General features: G+C 38.5%; 2 protein-coding genes across 4 annotated transcripts; one reads left to right on the top strand and one right to left on the bottom strand.

Annotated features, from left to right (window-relative positions):
* The first annotated feature begins 1,432 nt into the window (after positions 1 to 1,432).
* LACC1 (laccase domain containing 1) lies at positions 1,433 to 27,581 on the top strand. 3 transcript variants are annotated; one of them, XM_084290040.1, is made up of 10 exons: positions 1,433 to 1,544; positions 11,932 to 12,031; positions 16,182 to 16,251; positions 19,099 to 19,273; positions 21,082 to 21,527; positions 21,776 to 22,365; positions 23,614 to 23,795; positions 24,268 to 24,433; positions 26,134 to 26,359; positions 26,775 to 27,581. In XM_084290040.1, the coding sequence occupies exons 6-10, from the start codon at positions 21,798 to 21,800 to the stop codon at positions 26,947 to 26,949; spliced, it is 1,317 nt and encodes a 438-aa protein (XP_084146166.1). In that variant the 5' UTR covers positions 1,433 to 1,544; positions 11,932 to 12,031; positions 16,182 to 16,251; positions 19,099 to 19,273; positions 21,082 to 21,527; positions 21,776 to 21,797; the 3' UTR covers positions 26,950 to 27,581. The 3 variants fall into 3 exon arrangements, with proteins under 3 accessions (XP_084146166.1, XP_084146167.1, XP_084146168.1); XM_084290041.1 differs by lacking the exon at positions 19,099 to 19,273; XM_084290042.1 differs by lacking the exons at positions 1,433 to 1,544; positions 11,932 to 12,031; positions 16,182 to 16,251; positions 19,099 to 19,273 and having other exon boundaries at positions 20,563 to 21,527.
* CCDC122 (coiled-coil domain containing 122) lies at positions 7,874 to 15,597 on the bottom strand (the record flags this gene model as incomplete). Its single annotated transcript, XM_084290074.1, has 4 exons — positions 7,874 to 8,026; positions 11,809 to 11,925; positions 13,082 to 13,480; positions 15,484 to 15,597. The coding sequence occupies 4 exons, from the start codon at positions 15,595 to 15,597 to the stop codon at positions 7,874 to 7,876; spliced, it is 783 nt and encodes a 260-aa protein (XP_084146200.1).

Below are 27,581 nucleotides of genomic sequence, written 5' to 3'. Positions count from 1 at the left end.
TCACAAGCACGAAAGGTGCCTTTACTGTGTAAAAATATATTTCTCCACTAGAGGGAACTATTAGACCTGATTGCTGGGGGGAAAGGCTACATTTCAAATTGATGATGCTGGTTCCACCACAGAAAAGTGTTGCCAACTTCACAGAAAACGCTGTGATTTATTACGTTGCTACACTGTAATGTGCAGATGATTGCAAATCAACAAAGCTTTTGAGTGGCATTTAGTCAATAAGCACTGAATATGTGGTGTATGATATCTAAATAAAAAGAGAGATTAAGAAGCTTGCTTCGCTTGGAAAGATTTAGAGATTTTACTGAAATACTTAAAGCCAGACCACGTTAAATGAGAAGATACTACAGAATGTAGAAGCACTCAGGTCATTTCCTAACATGGGTAACCCCTCTGTTCAGCACAGAACAGTCCTCTGCTCATTATTTTGGAAAGCCATTTTCAACTAGAAGTGTATTTAGTGACACAATAAAACTGTCTCCTCTGTTATTTCCTTCTTTCCTCCAGATTGTGGAATATGCAGTGGGAGTATCCTTCTTTGGAGGGCTAGAGAGAGTAGAGATTTTGCTTGTTGATCTTGCTTTGTCCTTTGTAGATTGTGGTTTGTGGGTTTTGTTTGTTTGCTTGCTTGTTTTCATTTTGATAGGTTGCTACACGTTGCTTCCTCTAAATGCTAGAAAAAGCAAAGAGAAAGAATTGAGCTTAGTACTTTTAAGTGGGCCGTGAACTGGTTTTGCTACATCCACATTTCTGGGGAAGTGTGTTGCACTGCCTCTGAAAACCTTTCTGCCTCCTGCAAAGTAGACAATTAAAAGACAACTATTTCAGCATTGCTTGGAATTCCTCAAGTCACTGCCTCGACATGACTCAAAGCTACACGCTGCAGCTGCAAATATGATCCTTTTAATGAAGGATCAAATAATTACTTTGATAAAGATATATCCATGCATTTCAGAAAACCGGGTAAGAGATCTGAATGATTTTTTTCAGCCTTACATTGATGCATGGTGCAGCCACAATTCTTCCCCCAAAGCTTCACGTATGAACCACAGCAGAAGAGCAGGCACTGCATACTGTCACAGCCTCATGCACATGGCTCTCTGAAAATGTGTCCTCTGTTTTGATGACCAAAGTAAATTCTGCACCAGAGGCAAAGCAACATAACATCAGTGACTGTCTCCAGCCCACCTTCCCTTTTCTGTTGTTTACTGAATGTAGCCTTGATGGGAACTTGATGATCTTAGCAGGTACTTTTCATATTTTCTAATACACTTCCTCTGCTTCAGCACCAGAGGTTGTTGCTGGGTCACGTGAAAGGGTTTCATGTGGGGTGTCAGCTTACAACATGGGGAAATCCTTCCCTTTAGCACCCATCCATACACATTCCTGCATCATGTGACATGATCAAAAAAAAAAAAAAAAAGACGGCTGTATTATTTCCCTGTTGTGTGGAGTTTCGGTGGTATTTTCCTACTCGTTTACATTATATCATTGGAATCGATCACCAGTTTCCTCAAACTTTTGCTAAGTGGCAGGTAGGACTCACCGGTTGGTAAGTTTTCTCACACTCTTATTAACATGCTTGTTGCTGCTTGCTGTTTGTTTTGCTCTTCAGAGTGGGCAGTCACTCCTCTTCCTTCTGCCTGCAGAGCGCCAAAGCCCAAAGTTCCCGTCTTAGCCCCACACCCATCCTCGGAAATGATTGATATGGGTTTGGCGGCGTGCTTCTGCGCTGGGAGCTGGGAGAGCCTTATGTAAAGAGCACAAAGTGCATTCACTGAGCTATTCCCCGAAAATCATAAATCATTCTCCTACTGTCTGTGTTTGCTCGTTAAGGGGAAAAAATGCCCTGAGATCAAGCTACTACTGTTCAACGTCACTGTACCAAGAAAAATCTGCCTCAACAGGCTTCCAGGATTTGCTGGAACTAGACACTTTTATAGAAAGCTGCATATATTTCCTTTTTCATATCTTGGATAGAATGATAATAGTTTAGAGAAGACAGTAACTTTTATTTCCCTGTTTCTGTTGATTTTTTCCCTGATGAGTTTTCTCCTGGTGAAGTAGAATTCACTAGTAAAATGTTTGTGCCTTTCTTATTTTTATTATCTATCTGTTAAATATTACAATTCTAAATTTGGAATGCTGCACATGGGAAAATTTGTAAATGCTGTGCGATACAAAGTTCTGTTTAATCAGAAGTGTGCCAAATGCATTTCATCCTGTAAAAACTTAGCACACTAAACAACCAAATGTACATTCCAGCTGTACTCAGTGACTAAACTTCTACAAATTCGGTGAAGATAGACAACAAAGCCTCAAAGTTGAGAAACGAAATTTGCTTAGGTGTCCAGATAGTTGAATTAATGCACAAATAGTATGTTTACGTGGGATAAGAGCCCTCAGCTGGCATTTAACTGGGATGGTGATGCAGGATGACATTAGCAGTTGGAGCTTATATCCTCTAACAAGTTATTTCAGAGATGGAACAGACTTCTTGGAAGACGGTGGCCTTCATTTACAACATTTACAAATACAACATTTGTATTAAAGAGTTCATACTCCATGTGGTTGGAAAAGCATAAGTAAAATGGATTAAGGACTGACTAACACATTCCCACAAACAATTGTCAAAGAAGCTGCAACATATAAGGGGGTATTTACACTAGGACTCTGCAGACATATTTATTAGGACCAATACTAATATTTTTATTTGATACGGAATATAAGATAAACTTAATTCCAGTATAATTGCCAATGAAAGAACGGTTGTAAATAGCATAGACATACACAGCAAAATAAAATGGTTAAATTTTATCTATATTTTGTGGCAAGAAAATTGAGAAACAGATTTGATAGCTGAGATACCTTAAAAATATTAAGGACTCCAGTAAACAAGATCATGAGCTTTCTTGGGAAGAACAGAGTCAAAAGGAGTATTAGAAAGTTTAGGCTTTGGATGATAGGAAAGTCTATGTAGGAGAAGGAAACCTTTTCTCTGCATAGAGCTAACTGGAGTATTACATACACTTCACGTGTTCACCTTTGTTAAACGATTCTAAACCAGTTAAAAAGATTTGCAAATAAGCACGGAAGTTTCAATGAGACACTGAAATTTACTGAGAACAGGTTATAAAAATAATACAACAACAACAAACAGGTAAAATGTAGGCCTAAGTTATTTACTAAGTTATTTATTTTGATATTAATGAAATGTCTTGGAAGTGTGTTGATACAAAGAAATTGCCTATTACCCAGAGAAATAATAATGAAAATTTTTCTTGGTCAAAAAGAAAAATAAGGTGTGAAATTTTCATTAAGTTAGAAGGTTTGGATTGTTGTCTAGAGTAGTTTTAAACTGGTAGTAAAGCACAATGTCAAACTGTGACATTATAACCATGTTAATACAATAGTAAGCATCAAAGTAATTTCTGTTAATTTACTTTGTGTAGCTGCTAAGAAATGTATCTTCATGCACTGGTTGTTCTGGTACAGAAATAATTAGAAACTGACTGTGAAGCAGGACAATGCAATGTCACCTTAATACCAGCAGGACAATGTCACCTTAATACCCTGGGTGAGAATTTTGGATATTGTACCTTTCTGGGGGATATACATTAAGATTAAGCTCTCATTCAGATTTGACAGTCAATAACTTTGACAGGCTTGAACAATTTAATTCAGTAAGCAGACAGTGATTTATTTATTTTTTAATCATTTAGTGGAGAGAAACTACCTGCTATAAAGTACACTTACTTGACTGCATGGCTGAATAAATTCAAATTTGAAATGATATTAAACAAATAAACAAAAAGAACAGTTAATCACTGAAACTAACAAAAACGCAGTAAATTCTCAAATTCTCTAGAGTCCTTTCTGGAAGATACGCATGAATCAAATATTAGCTGTTTAGCTGTGCGTAGGGAAGACAGTTGTTATTGTTTCAGTTATGTGCAGCATAAATGACCAAAGTTCTGTTGGTGCTTTCTGGATGGACTTAGAAGCAATGAATGAATGAGTCACATCAGAACAGAAAGGTAACTAAGATTGGGGTAAATTTTCTGATGTCTCTCTTTGTCTTCGTTTAAAATAAATCAGATTTAAAAGTTCTAACCAATCAAATTATTCCTATCACATTACAGTTACTATAGCATAGGATATTGAGGGTTTTATTTCTACATTATTGTGTTAAGGAAAGTAGCCTGTTCCATAAAATCATAGAATGGCTTGGGTTGGAAGGGACCTTAAACATTACCTAGTTCCTTCCAGCCCCCCAGCCATGGGCAGGGACGACACCCACTAAATCAGGTTGCCCACGGCCTCATCCAGCCTGGTCTTGAACACCTCATCACTGGTCTCCACCTGGACATGTAGCCATTGGCCACCACTCTCTGGGTGCAGACTTCAAGCCAATTCCTTACCCAATGAATGGTCCACCCTTCAAATCCTTCTCTCTCCACTCTGGAGATCAGGATGTCATGTGGGACTGTGTCAAAGGCCTTACAAAAGTCCAAGTAGATGATATTGTTTGGTATTCCCTTGTCAACTGATGCAGTCACTCCACCATAGAAGGCCACCAGATAAGTCAGACATGACTTGTCCTTGGTGAAGCCATGCTGGCTGTCTCATATCCCCTCCTTGTCCTGCATGTGCCTTAACATTGCTTCCGGGAGGAAATGTTCCATGATCTTCCCAGGCACTGAGGTGGGGCTCACAGCTCTGCAGTTCCCTGGGACTTCCTTTTGACCCTGATTTAAAATGGGAGTGATGTTTCCTTTTTTCCAGTCACCAGGAACTTCACCTGACTGCCAGGACTTTTCAAATAGGATGCAAAAAGGCCAACTCCATCAGCCCATTCCTTCAAGACCCTGGGATGTATGGCATCAGGCCCCACAAACTTGTACCTGTTCAGATCCACCAGGTGGTCTCAAAGCTGCTCTTTGCTCTCAGTGGGAGGGACTTTGATGCCCCAACCAAAGCTTGCCCAGACGTTCTGTGATTCAAGATGTTGGAAGCCTGAAAGGCAGTGCAGACTGATGCCAAGAGGTTGCTGAGTACCTCAGCTTTCTCCATGTCTGTTGTTACCTGTTCTCCCCTCTCACCCATCAGAGGGGGCACGCTCTCCTTGTCCCTTCTTTTCTGGCCAACGTACCAAGAGAATCCCTTCCTGCCATTCTTTGCATCCCTCGCCAAGCTCAGTTCCATCCATTCTTAACCTCTTTAGTCTTAACCTCCAGTCTTAACCCCTTTAATGAGCTCATCTGCACTGGTGAGCACCAGGCCCAGTGATGCTTCTCCTCCGGTTGGGTTGTCTCATACCTGGGCCAGGAAGTTATCCTCAACACACTCTGGGAGTCTCCTGCATTGCTCACAGCCTGCTGTGGGGCTTCCCCAGCTCATAGCCAGGTGGGTGAAGTCCCCCGTCACGGTGAGAGCATGCGAGCATGATGCTTCTTGTAGCTGAAGCTAGAAGGCCTCATCAACAGCTCAGGCAGACTGCGGTAGACCCCAGCCACGAGGTGTCTTTTATTGGTCCAGTCCTTAACTTTTACCCACAAGTTCTCAACCTATCTGTGGCTGCTTCTCAGAGGCATCTCTTTGCAATCAATCCATTCCCTAACACAGAAGGCTACACCCCTGCCCCTCCTTCCCTGCCAATCTCTTCTGAAAAGCTTATAGCCCTCTATTCCACTGTTCCAGTTGTGTGATTCATCCCACCATATTTCCGTGATAGCAATCAGGTCATAGCTTTCTAATTGTGTCATCTTGACAATGCCATGGTTTCCAACTCCTCCTGTTTGTGTCCCATTCTGCGTGCGTTGGCGTGGAGGCACTTCAGCTGGGCTATCAGCTGCATCACCTTTTCAGAGGAACCCTTCCTAATCGCTTTGGGACAGTTCCCAGGTGTTTCCCTGTTGTTTCCTAAAGTGACAATGCTCTCAGGTTCACTTCCGTCACTCAGAAGTACATCCTCTTCCCCCACCACATCTAGTTTGAAGCCCTGCTAGTACACTCTGCCACCGTGCTACCCAGAACACTCTTGTCCTGCCTGGTAAAGTGTGCCCCATCCAGTGTCAGCAAGCCTGGTCTCTCTGAAGAGTGTCTTAGATCACAGAACCCAAGACTTTGAGCATGGCACCAGCCATGCAGCCAATAGTTCACTTGATCCATTTGTCTCCTTCCTCTTGGGTCCCAGTTTCCAACTGGGAAGACAGAGGTGAACATGAACTTGCACTCACGATCCCTTCAACATCTTTCTGAGGGACATAAAGTCCCTTCTGGTATTTTGGAGCCTTTGTTGCAGCCTCATTTGACTCTACATGTAAGTGTAGCAATGGGTTGTAGACTTCTGGCCTCACCAAGCCTGGTAGCCTCTTTGTAATATCATGAATGCGGGCCCCAGGTAGGCAGCAAAACTCTCCAGAGAGATTATCAGGATGGAAATAGTAATTTGGCTGATAAAGTCATGAGGGAAAACGACCATGCCAAACTAACCTGAGTCTAACAACTAAAGTTGAGAGAGAGCCTTCATGAGTCAGCATGTTGCTTCAAATCACTTTATATTAAGTAAAATACACAGGAAAATATAAGTATGCATGAATATATGAGTATCCAAAGGAAATTAATATTAGCATTTCATTTTAATGTTTGCTTTCCTACACTGACAACATATAGGCAGTTTAACAGTTTTAATAGTAAACAGTTCGCTAAAATCTTCATTTTCTATTCAGGTGTAAGGATACATTTAAATTATGTAATACAATACCTCAAATAAAAAGCTAACTACATTCACAGAACAGATAAATGTTACAGGTTACAACCAGACAGGACTATTACCGTAAGTGTAAGAACAGACAAAGTACTGTAAATTCCTCAAACGCCAAGCACATAATAAAAACAAGGCAAAGAAAAATATCCACTACTCTCTATTTTAACAAGAGCTTTTAATATGTGGTCATTTATGTTGAGAATAATCTCACCTAATATTCAGCACTTAGGTGTTAGATGACTAGTATTAGTTCAGATCCTCTGCTCTGTCAGTTCCTCTAAAATCAATGATCTGCAATGCATTACTGTCTCTAGATGGCGAATTCCATTTTAAAAGCTGTCTGGAGCTTTTAAAAGCTCCTCATGTATTCATTCCTCTTTACTAACTACTTGGGAGACATATGTTTGCCAGTTGAAATCAGCCTGTTTGTACCCCACATCTGAATACACTTGGTGCCAAGCCTTTTATAGCAGGAAAGCCTATGTCCACCTTGTCCCCCACACAAGGACATTCTGGCAGACACAGGGCAAACGGGCTGTGATATCATCTATATGAATTTCCTGCTCAGCAAAATATAGGCCACCAGAGCTTTGATAGCCCAAGAAGGCAAATATATGCTGATACTGTTTTTTCTGTAGGAAAATAAAAGTAGATCTCAATCTTCAGAGATCTAATCAAATAAAAAGGAACTCTTCAAATGTTATTTGTTTGACTTTAAATGAGTTTTAAAATAAAATTTGCACATATTTTGTAAACACCTGACAATATTGATAACATATAATTATTGATAAGATAATATTGATAATATTTATATTCTTCTTCTGGCCTCTGGCCACAGTTACAAAAAAAAAAAAAAAGTTATTCCAAATATTCCAAAGCATTACAGATTGAGCTCTGCTTAGTCTGGGTCACACAGTTAAAGTGAGAAAAGCTTAAATAAAAAAAAAAATAGATAGATAGCTATTGGACTACTTCACTGTTGTAGCATTCCCAAAAGAAAAGAAAACAAACAAAAACCAGCCTAATCTGTCTGGAAAGTATTACCCACATTATTGTACCCCATTGTAGCTTCATTAGGTTATGGTTATGGTTACTCTATAACTCCACTACTCCAAGACACTTTCTTAGTTCTGCTGCCTTTTTCTCCATCTGCTGAATGTTCCAGTGCCATTGTCTTTTATTTGAATGGAGTTTGTTCAGCTGGCAATGCAAACGTTTTAGAATAGCATCATATCTCTTATTCTGTACCTGATAAAATAGAATAAAATACACATCAAATGTTTTTTCAAGTACAAGTGCATTTACAGAGGTGGGTTCACCTCACCTAACTGTGTAAGTGTAGATTCTGACATTTGACTGTGTCATTTCATGATGACTTTATAGATACTGAAGAAACACAGAAACATCTAGGAAGCCACTTATCTGATTTATTGCAGTTATCTGCTTTAGGATAGTATCTGTCATCTGCTTTAGAGCAGTATCAGTCATGTCTCGTTCTCCCAGAAAGAAAAATAAAAATAAATAAATAAATAAAGAGAAAAGAAAAAAAAAAAAAAAAAGACTGTTTCCCACTAAGAGCTTAGGTGACGAGTTCAGTGTGGAGACCTGGTTTGTAGATGTTTAACAAAATAAATCCCACCCAAAGATTCATAAGTGAGCATCTTACAGCTGTGGCAAGACTTTGTACGTGGACCACTTCAGGTTCCAGAGTAAGAGGTGAGAAAGGATGAAATTTTCATTCTTTGACAGCTGTGCTTGTGTATAAGTTGGAATACAAATGAGGTAACCTAAACGTAGTAGCACCTTCACTGTTGCAATGCACTCAGAAAGGTATTTTTTGCTTAGTAAGGCAAAACTCTAACAATTCAGTACCATATCAATTTTGCCCTCAATGCTCCATTATTTTGAGAAGTATTGCTCCCATAGGCAACCCTGTAGAGATTTGCATTCTGAAGTGTAAAAATGTGAGATATTTATTGTAATAAAAATGTAAATATTGCCTATTCACTTAAGGAAAATTGGCTTCAATCTAATTTGAATGATATTTGAGTGGTAGTATTTAACTCTTCTTGTGTCTGCTTGTTGAAACATTATGGTTTATTAATTCCACACATGACAGCATAGAGCTGCAATGGAATTACATTGCCAGTGACTTTTGTGAGTCTCATTGCTTACATTTCACATATAACTAAGTAACTTCTTCACTTTTGTTTCATTAATTACACTGCCCTGTTTTACTGGGCTGCCTGGCTCTCCACTATAATCCTTCACAACTTTTCTAGGGATGCAGTCAGATTCAGTCATCCAAATGAGTGCTTGCCAGATCTGAACATTACCAAGGACTACGTCACACACCTTTGAAACATTTATGACCAATATTATCCACGCTTCTTAGAAATGTGTCTCTAGCTTCTTTGCTGGGAATTGTCTGGAACATCCACTAAGACGAGGAGCACTCATATGCTTACTGAAAACCAGAGAAGAGGACTTTGCTCTTTTATTAGGCATCGTGTACGTGTAAGTTAATCATTGGAAAATACATTATCTGGGCACTTGTGGAATCTCCACCACTGGAGTCCTTTAAGCATAGGATGGACAAACGCCTGTCAAGAATAATAAAGCTGCACGATGATGTGGGGAAAAGAGAGCAGTAGGAGAATAGACATTCTTTAGAACTTTTCTTTTCTAATTAATTAATATTACAACCTATTTTCTATTATTTGTGGTTGTCTTGTAGTAGTTACTATGACTGAATCGTCATCTCTACAGAAGTAATCACCCTCATCTATTGACCTTTCCCTATCCAAACCTGGGAATTGGCTAGGCTTTTTAAGAGAGAGGTATTGGGGCTGTGATTTAGGAAAGAGAATGAGACATGGCCTACAGAATACTTAGACATTCACTGCTACCCCTGTTATAACAGGGATGCTTCCCCTGTTTAGAAACTAAGTGTACAGCATATGAATTAGCCATGTCAGAGCACAGACTTTCCTTGGAAGAAAGGAACCTTAAGGGACAAATTTCCTTGCAGAAAGATGTTTCTTCCATATTTTCTTTTTAATTTCCCAAATTCACCTTTTAAATGATTCAGAACATCTGCTTTAGAAAGGCATTCCAAATCTCATTCCTGGACAATGTGTTTAGCTAGGGAAATCTTTGTGGGAAACCTGAGATAACACTTAGGCAAAGAGGGAATTCAGTCCATGCAGCTTGAGTACTACCTCTCACCATTGCTTCAACAGGAATTCTGTAGGCATTGAAGTATAGGGCTGTATAGGGGCAAATTTTGACGAGTGCTTAAAATCATTGCTGAATCAAGGCTCCAAGAAACTCTACAGCAACAACAAACTTCTTAACCAGACATAATGATTTCCTTTATCTGAAGGCTCAGAAACCTGGAAGCTCACATCTTCTCTGCAAATTTATGAGGGGAGGCCAGTTACTCCTGGCCCAAGCATTGCAAGAAGCTGAAAATCCATGCAAGATGTAAAAGTACTATGACAAACTATGAAGCCTTGAGGTGGGGTCAGTTTGTAGATTGACACCTGGCTTTTGAGGTGTGACCTACCCTACATGTCTACAATCATGTTTTGATCATTAGAGACCTATAGTATTATACATACTATAGAAGTCCAGAAAGACTAGGTTACGTGGCTCACCTGTAGGTGCCATGAGCACCTACATTTGGCCAGCTGATCTCTTGACTTTATTAATTGGACTGACTACACCTCCATTGATTATAATGGGAACTGACTTGTGCAGCCACTTACACTGAGCCAACCACTTTTAGGTGTCCTGAGCCAAATCCCAACCTTGCAGCTCAGTGGATCTTCATCCACATCTCCAATACCTCCCTTTATTCACATGCTTGCACTAAGTATTCTTTCCTGGCTTGTGCTGAGGGCTGCTGGGTATTAATGTTTCTGCTTGTCCATTGTTAGTTTATACATTAAAAGTTGGACTATTTTCTAGAGAACTCTTAATAGAAAATAATACCCTGAAACATTTGATTTTTAATCCTGCTTCCTTCTGAGGCAGAAAGATCTTATAATCCAAACAACTGAAAAAATACATTAACCTTCACTACTTAATTGGTTCTGATAACAGAACAGAACATTATTTTTAGGCTGCCTAATTTCAGCATGGATTTAGAGAACTTTATTAGGAAGCTGTTGCCTTGGTAATAAATTATTTTTTCAGACGCTGAATAGCAGAGACTAAAGTGGCTGTGCTTTGCTCTTCAGTTTAAAAATTCTCTGCCATTTCCCATAACACAAATGATAATTCTTTTTTTCTCCGGCATTTTACAATGGCAATAGAGCTAACCCCAGTTCTGTTAATCTTTATATTATCAAGCTTTTATCATTACATTTTGTGGAATTTATTTGAATTAACAAGATAAATGATGTGAAACTTCCAAACTAAAACCCATGCAGACATGCAAAGTATTTTAGTATAGAACAAAACATAAAATAGAGTTCAATTACCTAAAAAGAGAAGCATTTAACTATTTATCAGAATTTTATCTTGTCAGCTACATATTAGCTACTCTGTTATCTTTAATTTAATGTCAACTCAAATTAGAGAGATTCATTGGAAAACCATTTTCTTGGTGCAATTGATTCTCCCATTAATGTGGTATCAGGAACCATGAGACAAGTCATGAATAATCAAGTCAGTAGTGAGATTTAAAATATTTCAAAAGTATTACAGAAATAACAAAACAGACATCTTACTTTACTACCATTCAGTGACACCTTTCTTTTCAGAACTTCATTCCAGAAGTTAAAAGCTGAACTCCTTCTTGGGAGACTTTACAAAAAATGTCCGTAGCTTTATTTTATCTCACAACAACAATTAAATTCTGAACTTTAGAAAGACTAGCAATACCAAGAACTTAAGAAAGCACAGTTACTATGTGTACTTGAATAATGTATGGCCAGCAACCCTGTATAAAGTACTCCAAATTTGATCTGCATTATCCACCTTTTATCAGAGAACTGCAATTATATTTTATTGAAATGACTCACCTCGATTTCTTTTTTAAGCTTAGCATGCATTTTTTTTTCTTCTTCCAGCAAATCTGTTTTTTTACTGATGAACTCTTTCACCGATGTGATCTCCTTTTTTAAAAGTGTAATTTCTTCCTGCAGGTTTAAAACAGAGAAATCCCCTTGTTTAAAAGGTTGCGAAATACATCTACTCATCTTATTACAACTGCCACCTTTTAACAGACTCACTTCATTAATAAAGGTGAGATAAATATCTTTATTACACAATTGCACGTTAAAATAATCGTTAGGAATTAAATTAATAATTTAAGAATCATAATTAAAATTGATTATTAAAATACTTAATAATATGGTTTTATGTACTTTAAAAGATACTCTCTTGCTCCAAAATATACAAACAACTGTAACAACACAGAAATCTGAATTCATTTGTGTGCTTATATTTTTGTTTTAAATTTAATTTACTGCAAAATCAGTGAATATTTCCTGTAATATTTGAGATAGTTTTCTTTCTCACAGGAAAATACAATGTTTATAGTCTTCATGTATTGAGATTTTAAAAGTTGCCTGTTTTCATCATTATACTTGAATAAAATAACACCACGTTTTCAATAACACAAGTTGCATCATGGTGGCAATTTGTGACTTCATTTCAAATTCATACGTGCTTGCTCACAGATTGGCAAAATTTTGTGGTGGGGACTTCCAACATTTTAGCATGTAATAAGTCTTGCAATTAGGCTCTAATAAGAACAGCCATGTTAGACTGAAACACCAAAACAAATGAATGCTTTCTGCCTCCTCCCTCTTATAATCTTCTTATCAAACCTACCTCCTGTAGGCAAACAGCTCAAATGTAGTTCATTATCTGACAACAAAGTTAAATGAGTACTATGCTCTTAGATAAAAAGTATAAAAACATGGCTATATTCCATTGCCGAAAAGTGAACGCTGAAAAGTGTACATGTAACTTTATCCAACAACCCACATAATCCCACAAATCACTTGGCAATGATAAACTTTAATTTATAACCCTGTAATTTTTTTCTTAGCTGAGTTCATTCAATCTCATAGAATGAAGACTTTAAAATAATATGATTTTTTTTCCTGATGATTTTTTTTACTGCAGACTGATGTCTTAATTTCTTCAATTAATTTATAATTTTAAATGATTCTCTATTCCCCCAGTCAATCCATCGTGGATGTAAACTTATTAGACAAAATAATCATACTAAACTATGCCAAAATTAAATCAATCAAAATGAAATCAATCAAAGAGGAAATATAGTACCTGCACTTGTTTTATAAGAGAGCCTTCTGGATTCTGGAGATCATGCATTAACTCCTCTTTCTTTGTCTTCAGCTCTGTGACGATGGCTTTCTTGTTAGCAAGCTCAATCATAACTGGCATTTTACTTTCCATCTCCCAAAAGAGATTTTTATGAGCCTTTATTTTTTCCCGATATTCAGTATTTCTTGCAAATCTCATCTCATACTCTTCCTGTATTGTTTCTGCATCAAACCTCAGCTTCATATTTTCAAAATATAGGGCTCTGACCTGGGCCTCCAGGTTTTCGCAGTGATATTTTGTCACTTCTATGGCATCGTCTTGCAGATGTATTTCCCTTTCTGTTGTTTTTGTTTCTAACAGGATAGAATTCATTTCTTTTTCTAGTTCCTGAAACTTAGCCTGTAAAATATTTCAGCATTCACTTAAGAGCATTTTTATTTGAGAGGATACCAGGTATCAAGTTAAGCATTGTAATTTATATTTCTTTAACAGAAACTTATCCTCACTTTCTTAATGGGGTTTGAATTAAAGATATTATTTCCTAAAATCATCACCTTAGAGGCATAATGGACAAATATCTTGGACTTCTCGCCTTAGACTGAGCCTAAAATATGAAATGAAGTATTCAAATTACTTTGATTTCCCCATATTTACAAGATACATAGTACTTGATGGACCAAACCCAATCTTAAAGTTTGTTTAACAGAATCTCTTTTTAAAAATCAGACTAAAACAACATGGTACCAAACCCACAGCTCCAGGAAGCAGTACTTCATGCCGTCATAAGACGGGAGGGTTGAATTGCTGCCTCAGAAATGTTTGTCTCTCTGTTGACTACAGAGGTAGCCTAGATGACTAATATGGGTTTAACATCTGATTTGTAGGTGATGCAAGTTTGCTGTGGTGAATCCCACCCTAAGTAACATCCAACTATTGTGTATTAAGTGAGAGAATGTGCACTGTGACTTATGCTGCCTATTATATTTTCTCTAATGGAAGCATTATGTGTGCCATGAAGTATCCTATTCAATGCTTTGAACAGAATAAGGCATTATCAACTGTTAAGAACAAAATGTTTCTGCATAACTTTTAATTTGGAAATCCTGGGTTACAGTTTTAGCAGGATCAGTATCACTGCCACAATTTACTGGGGAAAAGACTTTCAATTTTAGAAATTACGTTTTACATATCTACTGTGACACATACACATGGGAATAGACTGGAAGATGAGCAAGCAGTTCCACATTCAGTTCCCAACTATTTTATTTAGTTGTTCTTCTAACAATAATGTTTGTATAGAATTTCCTAATGTTTGTGTAAGAAAAAGAAAGATGTTGGAGAGGAAGATATGAATACATGAATTATCTAGGACTCTAAAGTTCTGTGGGTTTTTGAAAACTGAAACTCTTGTTTTAGTTGCTTGATCACAAGTTAATTGTTACAACATCATCATATTATGTCACAGTAATATTATTAGGTATATATATTACAGTATATTATTAGAAGAAATCTTCTTGCAAGGTGTGGCCAGTTATTAGACCTTCCTAACCAATAAAAGTCTCCACTGCTCCTTCAGAGAAGTTATCTTTGTGCAAAATTTCAAATATCAGTTATTTCAGTTATCGGTTGTTTCAGTTGTAGAGCTATTTGCAGATGTTATAATAAGATTTCCTTTTGCATTCTCTCATGCTCAAAATCATCTTAACACTATTGTGGTTTTCCTCATACTTAAATATATGTCTCTTGACAGACACTTGGTCTCAGAGTTTAAATGACAATTGAAGGCTTAACAAATTCTGTGAGAGATTGTAACAGAAGTGATTATTTAGTCTTCAGGAATACTACACAAATCTAATGTTTAACAAAATAATTAAAAAATAAAAATAATTAAAATAAAAATGGTATTTAATGACTCTTTAGGACATCCACTAAACATGCAGAGAAAAAATACTCTGCACAAATTAAAAAAAAAAAAGTAGTCTTTACACTAAGAAAAAATGATAGTTTTAGAAAACCTGACAAAAAGAATGCTTTTTTTTTTTTTTTTTTCCATTAATTTCTTAGCTACTCAGCATGAAAAATACAAAAACCTCTAACTTTATATTGATTATTTAATGTTTTGTCTGTTTCAGTTTTTTTTCTCAAAATAATAATAAATAAAAACTTCTGCTAAAACACTCTAATGAAGTCTTAGCTAAGGAGTAACCTTCCAAATAATGATGCACATGCAGTTTCAGCAAGGCTTAAATAACACACAGAGGAATAGAATAGCTGCCTTACGCTTACTTAAATGCAAACAGTCAGAAAAAAAATGTACAATCACCTTATCTTGTTCCCAGGAATACTTCCTGAAATAATTAATAAATTAAATTAATTAAACTCTTCTAAAGAAAGCTTATTACCTGTAATTGGAAAAGAACTGCTTTGTTTTTTTCTATCTCTGATGACTGTAAATGCTGCTGCTCTGCAACTTGTTTTACCACTTCAGTTAGTGACTGATAATTCTGCTTGGCCATTTTACACAAGAGCTGACCTACAAAGACATGAAAGAGAAGCGAATTGTGTTATCAATATTTTATTTAATTGCTAACTGTTAATGTAAGAGTACAATAGTACGAGTACAAATAGTAAGGACATCCTGATACTAAATTTTGTTTAGCTACATATACATAATCCTATACGCTCAGTTTGGTTTTGTTCATTTTTTATTACCAAGAGGTAAAGAGGTTGCCAGTCGGTACATGCTCAGAGACAATGACTGAGAATTAGGACTCTCACTTCAGAGTTTTATACCATAAAATACTACAGTGTTCTTCTGGCTTCTGCAACGAACAGATCCTTATTTTTTTAATCACATAAACACGGAATCACAGAATGGGTGAGGTTGGAAGGGACCTCCAGAGATCATCTAGTCCAACCCCCTGCTTGAGTAGGGTCACACAGTGCATGTTAATGTAGTCATCTTAAATGCAATTTAGAGCACTTCTTCATACTTAGCCTGAATATTTATATTATTGCAGTTACCATACTGCAGCTGCATATTAAATATACCATATTTCAGCTGTGTATTAACTATTAAACTATCCTTAATTTATGACAGAAAGCAAATGGAGAAAGCTGTCGCACTGGAAGCCACAAACCAGTTTCACAAAGAAATCCCCGATGACTAGGTAACATTTAGTACTATCCTGGTATCACTTCAGATAGCATAAATTAATGAAGATAATCTGTATTGTAATAGAAAGTGAAACTAAACTGTGTTGAAACCATGCAAATGTGACTTGACACAAAGTGCACCTTCGGTATGCTAGGTGGCACACAGATGAACTGCAAGTTGGAAGGCTTGGCCAGGAAACCACCTTTATCATTTCGAATTTAGGGCTGTCGATACTGTCGTGCGGCCATTCCTCATTTATCTCCTCTACCGTGCTCCCCCAGCACCTTCAGCACGGAGAAACCCTTCCTCTTGCAGCACAGAACCCCAAACACCCAAAAATCGCAGAGAGGTGAGCAGAGCCAGGCAGCCGCCCCACACGCTCCCGCCCCCTCAGGGCAGCTGTAATGGCCGCCCCCACGCCTTCCCGCCCAAACCGCCGGGCATGGGGCGGTGGGGAAGGAGGCGGTGTGAAGGGGGGCAGCCATTGCTGGGGAGCAAAGAGCGCTGAGGGGACGGGGGGAGGGCGGCTGTGCCTGGCAGGAGACGGAGCTGAAGCTGAGGGAACGACGCAGCCCTGTCAGAAATGGAGTCGAGGCTGCGCCGTGGGGCTCAGAGGGGAAGGGTGGGCTGGCTTGCCCTGCGGTTGGGGCATGTTTATGTAGCTCTTCTGCGCTTTTATGTACCCAGAGTTAGCGAGCGGCGTTGTATTAAACGGTGTTTTCTGTCATAATTTGTTAGTATTCAGTGTGCACTGCAGAGGACCTAAGCTTTTCTGAGTGCCATTGAGTTCCAAGAAAAAAAAATCATAAATGTTGGAAAAGACCTCCACGATCATCTGGTCCAACCATCCCCCTATCACCAGTGTCACCCATTAAACCACGTCCCTAAGCACCATGTCCAACCTTTCCCTGAACACCCCCAGGGATGGTGACCCCACCACCTCCCTGGGCAACCTGTCCCAGTGCCTGACTGCTCTTTCTGAGCAGAAATGTCTCCTCATTTCCAGCCTGAACCTCCCCTGGCACAACTTGAGGCCATTCCCTCTAGTCCTAATGCGCAGTTGTGGACCCATCATGTCTACACAGATATTCCTCACAATTCCAGGCTAAATAATTTTAACATTAAATTACACTATTTTTATAATTTAACAGCTCAACTCTGCATATGGTGCATTTACTTCATCCCTTTTATGAGATGGCAGAAGCTCAGTATAATACACCAGCTGGAGATGTAATCCCAATTTGTCATTTTCAGTATTGTTTTGTATCCTGACAATTTTCAGACCTTTTCTTTATCCCTTTACAGCACTCTGTACTGAAAATAATCCCTGTAAGTCTTTTTTTTCTTTTTCTTTTTCTTTTTAGTCTGATTAAAGGAAATAAAAATGCTTTGTTGGTCTCTCTTTGCTGAGCCCCTGCTGTTAATTTTTAATGTCATGCCCTAGTTCAGCCACATTTGACAGTGGGCTGAAATCCTCAAAGATAACTGCTTTCTGCAAACCTCATGAAAATTAGAAATGTACTTCATGTAAACTTCCTCTGCTGGGCAGAGGAAGGACAAGATAGCCACATCAGTTCCCTTTGGGACTGAATGAGAGAAGAGTTCAGTTCTCATCCCTTTGCCCAGTGTATGCTGGAAGAAAAAACAAGAAGGGAAATGGCAGGGGACTTCAGAGGTATGTCCTGGGCCTGGCAGAAATGTAGGTGTATTTCAGTTTGAAGGGAAAAGAGGGATTGGAGTCACAGAAAAGCAATTTGTAGGAAATCCAACTTTACAAAGTCCTCAGTTCGTAGAAAAATTATTATACTTATCATTTCTATGACAATGATTTTAACACAGCTGAGAAAATGTATTTACTATTATATGATTCTTGGACAAACCCTGATACAAATGCCTTGTTCCCCTACTTGCCTTCTGACTGTTGAATTGCCCTGTCAAAACACTGGCTTTTTTCACCAAGCGCTGCAAAATTTCTCGCTGCTCCAAAGAGAAGTTTCCTTCCCCATTTCAGGCAGTGAAGACTGGCATCTCTTAACCCCTATCGGAGCCCTTCTGAATGTGCTTTTTCGTGCCTGACTGCTAAATCCTTCACTGGAACATGCCAGCACGCGTGTCTTGCCTTACAGATCTCTCAGAAAAGGAAACTTCTGGTCTGCACAGGTGTTCCCTTAACTTCTCTGTCTTCTTGTTCTGCTTTGGCGTGCCATACGTCTCTGAATCTGTGATTGTGCAAAATGAATGCACTGGTGCGCGTGATGACAGCAGTAAGCTACATGGCAGGGTTAATGCTGCTTCCGGGTTTAGTCCTTAATCACGGTGATGCCTTCAGTACAGTTTGTTATTTCCTGGGGATAGTGACAGCAACAAAGCAGGGTCTCATCATGAAGAAGAAATACAGGTTCCCACTCCAATCTTACCTAGAATCGGAATTTCCATCTTGTACAAGTCAGCTGCAAGACTGACTGTGCAAAGTGAGATAGATATATAAAGCTGGCAATGTGTGTTTGTAACAGATGATATCTTGCAAGAAGTTAAAAGGGTTGACTGCCTGTTGTAAGTAATTTCTGTGTTTGAAACTCTTGACTTATAAAAGCTGTGTGTACTTCAATTTTTTAATTTTAAGTGCTGATTTCTCTTTCTTCCACCTTTCCTAAGTACCCTTAAGTTAAGAGAGGCGGAATGTTTTGTTTTAATCCAAGTTAAGAGGCTTTTAAATTGTTTGTTTGTTTGTTTTGCTTTGTTGTTGAAATTTTATTGCAAGTGTGCTCGTATGCCTGTTGATTTGGACTGCTTTAATGTTTTCTCTGGGCATCTCTCTCTGGCATGATGTTAAATATTTCTTTCCTTTTCTGTTTCCCAGAACAATGTCAGTTCTCTGAGTTTCTGTAAGATAAGAAGATCTATAGGACTCACAGATGCAGGAAATTGCCAGCAATCTCGTCTAGACCAACAGAGAATTTTCAGAACTGGACATCTGGGTTTTCTGAAAGATACTTTTTAGATGTCTTTCTGGGCTGTCTTTTCTCTACCACCTGGTTTGACGTCCTTCATAGTTTCTTTTCTATGTTCACTTTGCATTTCTCCTTTTCACTCTTGATCGCCTCCTTACCTTTCCTCGCTTCTCATCATCTGTCATTTTCTTTGATTTTATTTTCTTGAAGCCTGTGCTAGAGAATCTTAGCACTCTCCAAATTTTTGTGCAGTTTCAGGGAGTGAGTGGAATGGCTGACAGGTGGCCTTGGCTTCAAGTTTGTGCAAGTATTTGTCTTACACTGTGTACTGGAACGCACAACTCCTTTATAAGAGCACTTAATGCTCTCTGATGCAGTTATGTGCAGCATGAATTTCCATTTAACACGGAACCTAGAGCGTGTTGCTTAAAACCTGAATAACCATGCATGCATTTCTAATAAGTCAAAGCGTTGCTTTGCTTGGCAAGCCCATATTTTGAGACGGGTTTTGTTTGGGGGACTTAGAAAGCAGTCATGAATTTCTATTACGAGTCTAAGCAAATTTACTTCTGACACCAGTGACCTCAGTTGAACACTGTGATGCAAAACTGGAAGGATACGAGGGTGACTCAGCCCCATTGTTCCCTGTGTGTACATCTCAATAATTGCTTCTGTGGATTTTTTGCAACGCATAGACAGCTTATTAGCAATGCAGGCAGCTACCTCTCCCTCAGCAAACACTTTCCTTCCACCCTTTATTTGGTGGTATTTTCATGGGGAAGTGTGAGGACAACAATGAACTCCACTTACTTTCCTCTGGTGACGTATCTGAAGTGGAGCAATAATCTGTTTTTCCACTACACCCCTCTGTTGTACTACCTTTGCTGAGGCTTTTAGCTATAGTTAGGTTGGGACTTGTCATATTCTTACTGACCTCCCACAGAGTCAGGGTAAGGAAAGAAATCTCTGGATTTCCCAAGTCATGATGTTTGATATGAGTCTGTTTCAACACAGTTTCCCTTGCAAGGTGTCTTCTCTAAAATCTGTTATCAGTTGTGTGCAAATAACACCCTGAGCAAAATCGAGAGTCATAAATTCCTTGGCAGATGCTTTTATCTGCTGTCCCATTTTGATGCTTTCTGTTCACCTGTTTTGATAGTGGCTAATTAATCTTTGTAAGTGTTCAAGTCGCAGAAAGGAAAACATCATTTTCAGTCAGGATTGTTTTTCTTCCAGTCTGGAGGAAAGAACAATGAAGAAAATAAAGAATGCATTCTGTAAAACCTCCTCTGAATAAACAGTCCAATAAAACAAGGGTCTATGATCAGATATTAATTTGTGTTCATGCACAATTCATTCCTGTGCAGAGAAATGGCAACATTAAGGAATAATCTAAATAATTATGGAGTCTTCCCACTGATGATAAAGCTGAATCACATTCGTCCCAGATAAGGCACAGTGCTGAGTCATGAAATAGCCATCTGCTCAGGTTCCCAAAGAAAAGGGATCCAGTCTTATGAGCCAGACCTCTAGAAGTTTTCACTGGGAACAGTGAAAACTCATCAAACACAGAGAAAATAAAATAAGATGCTTTTAAGGCAATACATAAAATATGCTCTCATAGCAGAAAAAGGAAGAAAGAGATAGGCAGGTTTCCAAAGCAGACAGGAAGGAAGTCCAGAAGAGAAGGGGGGAAAATAACAACACAGAAAAATGAAAGTACACCATGAGGCACAAGATAAGCCATGAAGACAGGATGGTTTTGAATAATCTCAGTGCATCTTGATTTCAGAGCAAAGACTGCAGCTAGCATAGTGAGGAAACTGAAACCAGAGGCTGCGCATGGTGTTTTATTGTTTTCATTTGGTTGTGTGTATTTCTTGCATTACTAGGTAAAGTTTCGTTATCCTGTGCTGAGCTCCTGTGTGTCCTGAGAAGAAGAACTGTGCCTAACACATACCCCTCGATGTAGAAGCCAGAAATGAGCAAATTGATACTTTTGGTTATGCAAAAGGGAGAAGTGTAAAAAATCTTGCAGAGGTCAGCGGGAAAGTTGTGGCTGTGCTTTGAGCCCCACAGCCATACTGCCAGGAAGGGTATCAGAAACGAGCTCCACCTCAGCAGTACGTGTGTGAAACGCCTCAAAAAAAAATGTTCTAGAAAATCTTCCAGTCCCAGCAAGCTGATAGCATGAAAACCTTCCTGTCTGATTAGCCTTACAGGAGGTCCGAGCACTCAGAGGTCAAGAAGATCATTATGTTAATGTGGGGTAATTGAATCAATAAATCTAGTATTTGGGACGAGCCTTTTCTCATTTCTGATCTGGGATAAAACTGAGGTAAGTGTGCTGGTAGGGAAATTTAAATAAATGTAAAATATTTCGCATTTTCTGTAATTTTCTTTTGCTGCAGTACTTTTTCTGCGTTTTCTTTTAAGGCAGTGGAGGAAATCCTAAGACAATAATTATAGCTATGTCACCTTATCTACACAACATCACTAAATACTTTATTAAATGCTTTAATAACATAACTCTATGTGTTTGGAGTAATGGCGTCATCTTGGATTTTTTTTTTTGGCTATTTGTAGGAATCTTTAAATTGCCTGGACTATGGTGGAAGCAATACTGATTGATCTGTTCAGCCTCCCAGCCGTCTTGCAGAACAACATCCAAGGACTGCTATGTAGGACGCTGGAAACTATTGAGAAGTGCTCTTCCATCCCTGCTCCATTTATTTATGTCATGTGCTGCCAGGTGCAGGGCAGTGAAGGGAAGGGTGAGCAAGATTCCTTGCTTCCAGCTCTGAGAGACTTCCAGAGTCTGCAGAAAAGACTTGAGGTGGTACGTGCTCTGACTACAGCCGCTGCGTTGTACACCATCAAACAAAGGCTTGATGAAAAGGACATAAGCAGCATTAAAATTATTCTCCCTACCTTAAGGAAAGAATTAATGAAAGTATACATAGACCATCTCTTTACTCCAGTCTACCAGTTTGAATTTGAGGATTTACAGGTGGCATCAGATTGTAATAACCTACAGATAACTGAACTTCAGAGTGAAGAGCAAACACTTTCCACACAGGACGTGGCGCTCATCCAAAGTGAGATTCAGACGTACTTGGAAAGCCTTCCGAGTCTGAAGGGGGAGCTCACCATCCTCAAATCTTCCCTGATCCCAGGTAAAGTGGACAGCAGCTAATAGATTTTATGTAGACTGTTCACAAGCATATTTCTTCAAGGGAATTTCAAAATGGGAAAGATTTGGAAATGTCTTTAGGCAGCAAATATCTCTATATGGTCCTGTAATAATGTCTGTAAGAGGGAAGGTGTCAAAGGAGATAAAGCAAAAGTCTGTTCCAGACCTGGGGCATGATCAGTGGAAAGAGAAGCCTAGGTTTAGCATTATTACAGGCAGTAAAATCAGTTCCACTCTGTCTGGGGATTACACACTTTGGGAGTTACCATCATATTCTGGAAAGACAGGATGAGAGCTTGGCCCAGTCTTCAGCCTTATGTGCTCCTGGTTAATCAGACTCATGTCTCAGTGTCCCTGCCATGGCATGACCCAGTTTATTGCAGTATGTCTCTCAATTAGTGTAATTATGGGGTCTTCTGATTCAGAGGGAAGCTGAGGGGTTTCCTACTGCAAAAATTTGGAACTGTTTTTCCCTAAAAACAGGTCTGAAATGACCAGAACCTGAAAGGCACTCTAGTTACTTAAAGCCGTCTGCCTTCATTGTCCTTCAAGTTTTTATCTGTGACTTTTGATCACACTCCATAAAAGACATTCTGAATCTCAACTCTGATTATGTCACGGAGCATGTCAGCTATTAAGATAGCAAAAAGCATTTCTAAGAGTCTCTTTGTTCAGCTTTGCCATGCAGAACCCTCCCCCTACAAAAAAAAAAAAAAAAAAAAAAAAGACACAGAGATTCTATTTGGTGCACGGGACCACAATAAAGTCTCTACACTGTAAACACAGAAGATTTTTCAAAAACACTAGTTCTTGATCCTCTCAGTGTACTTCAAAAAGATGTTTGAGATTGTGTGAAGTCTTGAGAACTAATATTTAATTTGCCACAAAAGCTTGGGAGATGCCACCTTGGAATGCTGCTTTAGAAATAGATTCTCCTTGTCCTGTGTGAGTTGCCTCTTCTCCAGGATTTGCACTACAACTCTATGAAAAGCCAGGCAATAACTGCCAGAACTCCATCTCACTTATACCCCTCTATCTAGACTGTAGAGGATTGTGATTATGAGCAAGAAGGAAACTTAAAATCCTTCAATTTAAATGTGAGAGTTAAATAAGAGGTAAAGCAGCACTCGACTTGTTTGTCCGATTCCATTTCTCTTCAGTATAAAGCCACATAATATTTGGACTGGTCTTTTGTTAAAAGCAACTGTTTGTTGTCTTTTTGCCTTGTCAGATGATATCTTCCTCCATGGATTCACCACAAGGACAGGTGGGATCTCCTACATACCAGCTCTAAGCTCCTGCAATCTCTTCAGCAGTTCTAAGAGGAGGGACCCACAAGTTGTTGTTAAAGAAAATCTCCGCAGGCTGGCTAATGCTGCAGGATTTAACCCAGAAACTTTTCACAGAGTCAAGGTACCATATCAAACACTAGATTTACATAAACTGATCAAATCTTCCTTCATGCATCACTGGCTAAAACTGTAGGCATTATTCTTATCTTTCTCAGCAAGAACTTGTGAAAGGCAGGCCAATTAGAACATTTACTCTGGCAGTTTATCTGTGGGAACAGCCATCCCAGCTATCAGCCATTTGGTGCAATATGGAGAAGCAGCACTGTTTCTTCCAAGTATATTCTAACATTTGACTTACCACAGGGTAGAACAGTCAGATAAATGATCAGCGCAGATTCTCTTAAAAGGAAACAAACAACACTTCTTTGGTGTCTCTCTACAGATATATCTGCATGTCATTTAAAAAAGGGAATGCCTGATTTCCATGCAGAGCAGTTGGTGCAGAATAGAGTGTTTTATGGAAAAAAAATTACATTAGTCAGAATGTTTTTTACTGTCTCATCACTGTGCACATTCTGTTTTTGTTTTGACAGACTGATCACGCTAATGCTGTGTGTGTTATGGGAAAGACAGAGCCTGACAGCTATGATGGAATAGTTACGGATCAGAAAGGTGTTACAATAGCAGCTCCAGGAGCCGATTGCATACCTGTACTGTTTGCTGATCCTGTCAGAAAAGTCTGCGGTGCTGCTCATTCTGGTAGGAATTTTAAGTCACAGAAATAAAAATAACTAGAAGACCCCTGTTAAGGGACAAAGAATTAAAAATTAGCAACTGAAGGTGCAACTAGCCTTGGGAATAATTTGTTTCCCAAGCTATGAAATTGTTTGATTTTATAGCTATAATAATAATAATTTATGTCTTTATACATTTATTTTTCTGAGCTGGTAGCCAAAACCAAATAAATCCTTTCTTTGCCCCATCAAACTTCATATGTAAAAAATGTCCTTAAAACCAGAGCCCTCCCCCCAAATCATTTTGAATCAGAAGAAATATTTGGTTGACCCAAACAATGAAAAAACAACTGAATTAGGGATGGTTAGCTTAGGACAACCTGGGGAAATACTTGACTTCAGATTATGCCCAAGCTGTTAGGCTAGAATGTGTATACCATAGTGAAATTTTAGTTTTGGGGCTGTTTTATTAAAAGAAAAAAGATGTATTTATGAGGTCAGAGGGAATGTATGGCTTTGATGCTAGTATACACCTTCATATACACACTTTTATATTTGTGAATTTTCATAAGGGGATAAAAACTTTTAATTTTTCTTCAGTAAAGTTGTTTTCTCTCTAGGTTTCTCTAACCTAGTAGACTTAGGTTAGAGAAATTAAACAGAACAAGAATTCTACCATGGCTGTCCGGGAGGGAGGGGAATGTTGTGGTTTTTAATGGGGAGAAGGGATGGAAATAATTCTATCCACTCTTGAAAGTTTTAAGGGTTTGAAGTTTTACACTGTTTTGCATTAAACCTCATAGCTGTCAAATATTTCATTCTGTAGTTGCTCCTTTCCTTGCTGCCTCTTCATTTATCTCATCCTGCCTTCCCTGACTCACCACGCTGTTCCTCCAGCCCACACTGCTGCCTTCTCTAAGCATACCTCCAATCTCCAGTCTGAACTCCCACATTCCATCTCCCAAGTTATGGCCCTCATTCCCACATCACATTCCTTCCAAGGTTCTCAGTTATCTTATAGTTTTTCTTGCCTAAATCCTTTTCTTCCTGGCCAGCCCTGCTTAAATCATGTTTAACTTGAACACGTGTTGCTCTGCATACAAATCCAGACAATTAGGTATAAGGTCAAGTCAGTCTTTGGATGTTGAAAAACATAATAAAAGTTATTAGGATATCCTATCCATCAGAATGAGACACTCCCTGTGCAATGCAAAGACCTCCTAGGACTCAAAATGAGACATAAGAACTCAAAGCTCAACCTTCTTCTACTTGTTCTGAACGGTGACAAAGTGTGAAGTCTAAAGCTAGAGACTTAAGCCTCCTTTTTTTTTGTATAATAACAGTAAAAATATTTTTACGATGTTATAAAAATGTGTTTTTCACTGTAACATATTTCTATTATGATGTATTCTCACTGAAGTGTTCCAGGATCAGATGAGCTGTAATATATGTTCTAGCTGCCAAAAATGGGACACATGAAAGAAGGAATTCAGGAATCCTAATCCAAACTCTCCTCTCTACAACTACAAAATGATGACAGCATAATCATATCACATTATCCTATCATGTCACCATATAAAATCATGACAGTTGTTGATGTGTTATTTTTTAATATAGAGAATTGCTGTATCTATTCATTTATACTCTGAATAATAACATGCTTTTAGTTATTATAAAATTCAAGAGAAAACTTACACATTTTTTTCAACCTCTTACTTCTCACAGGATGGAAAGGCACGTTGTTAGGAGTTTCTATGGCCACAGTAAATGCAATGGTATCTGAATATGGCTGTAACGTGAAAGACATCCTTGTGGTCCTGGGCCCTTCTGTAGGGCCTTGCTGCTATAAACTACCTCACGAATCAGCTAAAGAGTTTCACAGAATTGATCCAAAGTGTGTGAGACACTTTGACTCTGCAACTCCCTACATTGATATTAGAAGAGCCACAAGGTAAGTCTACTGAGCACGTTTCCATGACATACACTGTTTTTGTGTTGCACTAGAGATGACAGCAAAAGAACTTGTAGTGTTAATTCCACATTAATTATCAAAATAGAGTATTACCCAGCAGTACTATGGTGAGGGTCCTCACCATCTTGAAGTGCTCTCTAAGTAATGTGCAGAGCTGGGTTTCAGATATTATTTTTATTATTATACTGGCTTCTGAAATATAAAAAAATGCTCAAATTATGTATTTTAATGGTTGCAGAAAAGCAATTTTTAAATCTAATATTGAGGAAAAAAAAAAGTCCCAACTACAATATTGGCACTTGACCAACCTTCAATTGGTACTTGAGGTGCTGTCTGAACGATAGGAATGTAAAGATGTACAACAATTCCTGTTTTCTGTTTGTCTTTCTTAAAGGATTCTTCTTGAGAGTGGTGGGATTCTTCCTGAGAACATCCAAGATGATTCTGTCACAGACCAGAACCAAAATATCACATTCTGTACTGCATGCCACCCTGATAAATTTTATTCTCACTTTCGTGATGGTACTAACTTTGGCACACAGATTGGCTTCATATCAATCAAAGACTGAGATAGTATCTCTTACCCTGGAGTAGTATTTAGACAACAAGTCTGGTGTGTTGACTGTTATCCTGCTCTCCTGGTAGATTTTTTTCCTTGTTTCTTTCATGGACTTGTGATGGAAAGAGTAAACAGGCCTTAAGATTCTTCTGCTTCTTCCATTCCCTGTCATTTTGAAGCAAGAAGAGATGTCTAAGATATGGATCCAATAATTCTTGTGTGAGCCACGTTCCAAAGGAAAAAAGGACAGCTCCCAACAGTAACAGTAAAACACACACACACACAAAAAGCAAGCAAACAAACAAAAACCAACAACAACAAAACCAAAGCCTTCATTATCTTCTGGATGAGTCTTCTGAATGAAGTTAAGGCTGACACTACTGATAAAGGAAAGGAAATCTGTCTTTTTAAGAGGTTGGGTATGCCCATCAGTGTATGTTTCAGCTGAAGGTTAGCCTTAAAAAAATGTGCCTCAGATTGTTTTTGTTTAGATTAGCTTGAAAAAGAGCATCAAAGCACTTAAAAAAATAACTTGAAAGTTAGAAGCAAGCAAGGTCCTTTGGGGCAGACATTGTAAACATTTGAATGTTAACTTAAGCATTTTTTGATCCTAAAAAAAAATAAAACTAAGACTCAATATAA

The sequence above is a fragment of the Netta rufina genome (genome assembly GCF_964035555.1).
Source record: "Netta rufina genome assembly, chromosome: 1".
Classification (NCBI taxonomy): domain Eukaryota; kingdom Metazoa; phylum Chordata; class Aves; order Anseriformes; family Anatidae; genus Netta; species Netta rufina.
Note: the sequence above shows the minus strand (reverse complement) of the source record. Positions and strands in the feature narration are given on the sequence as shown.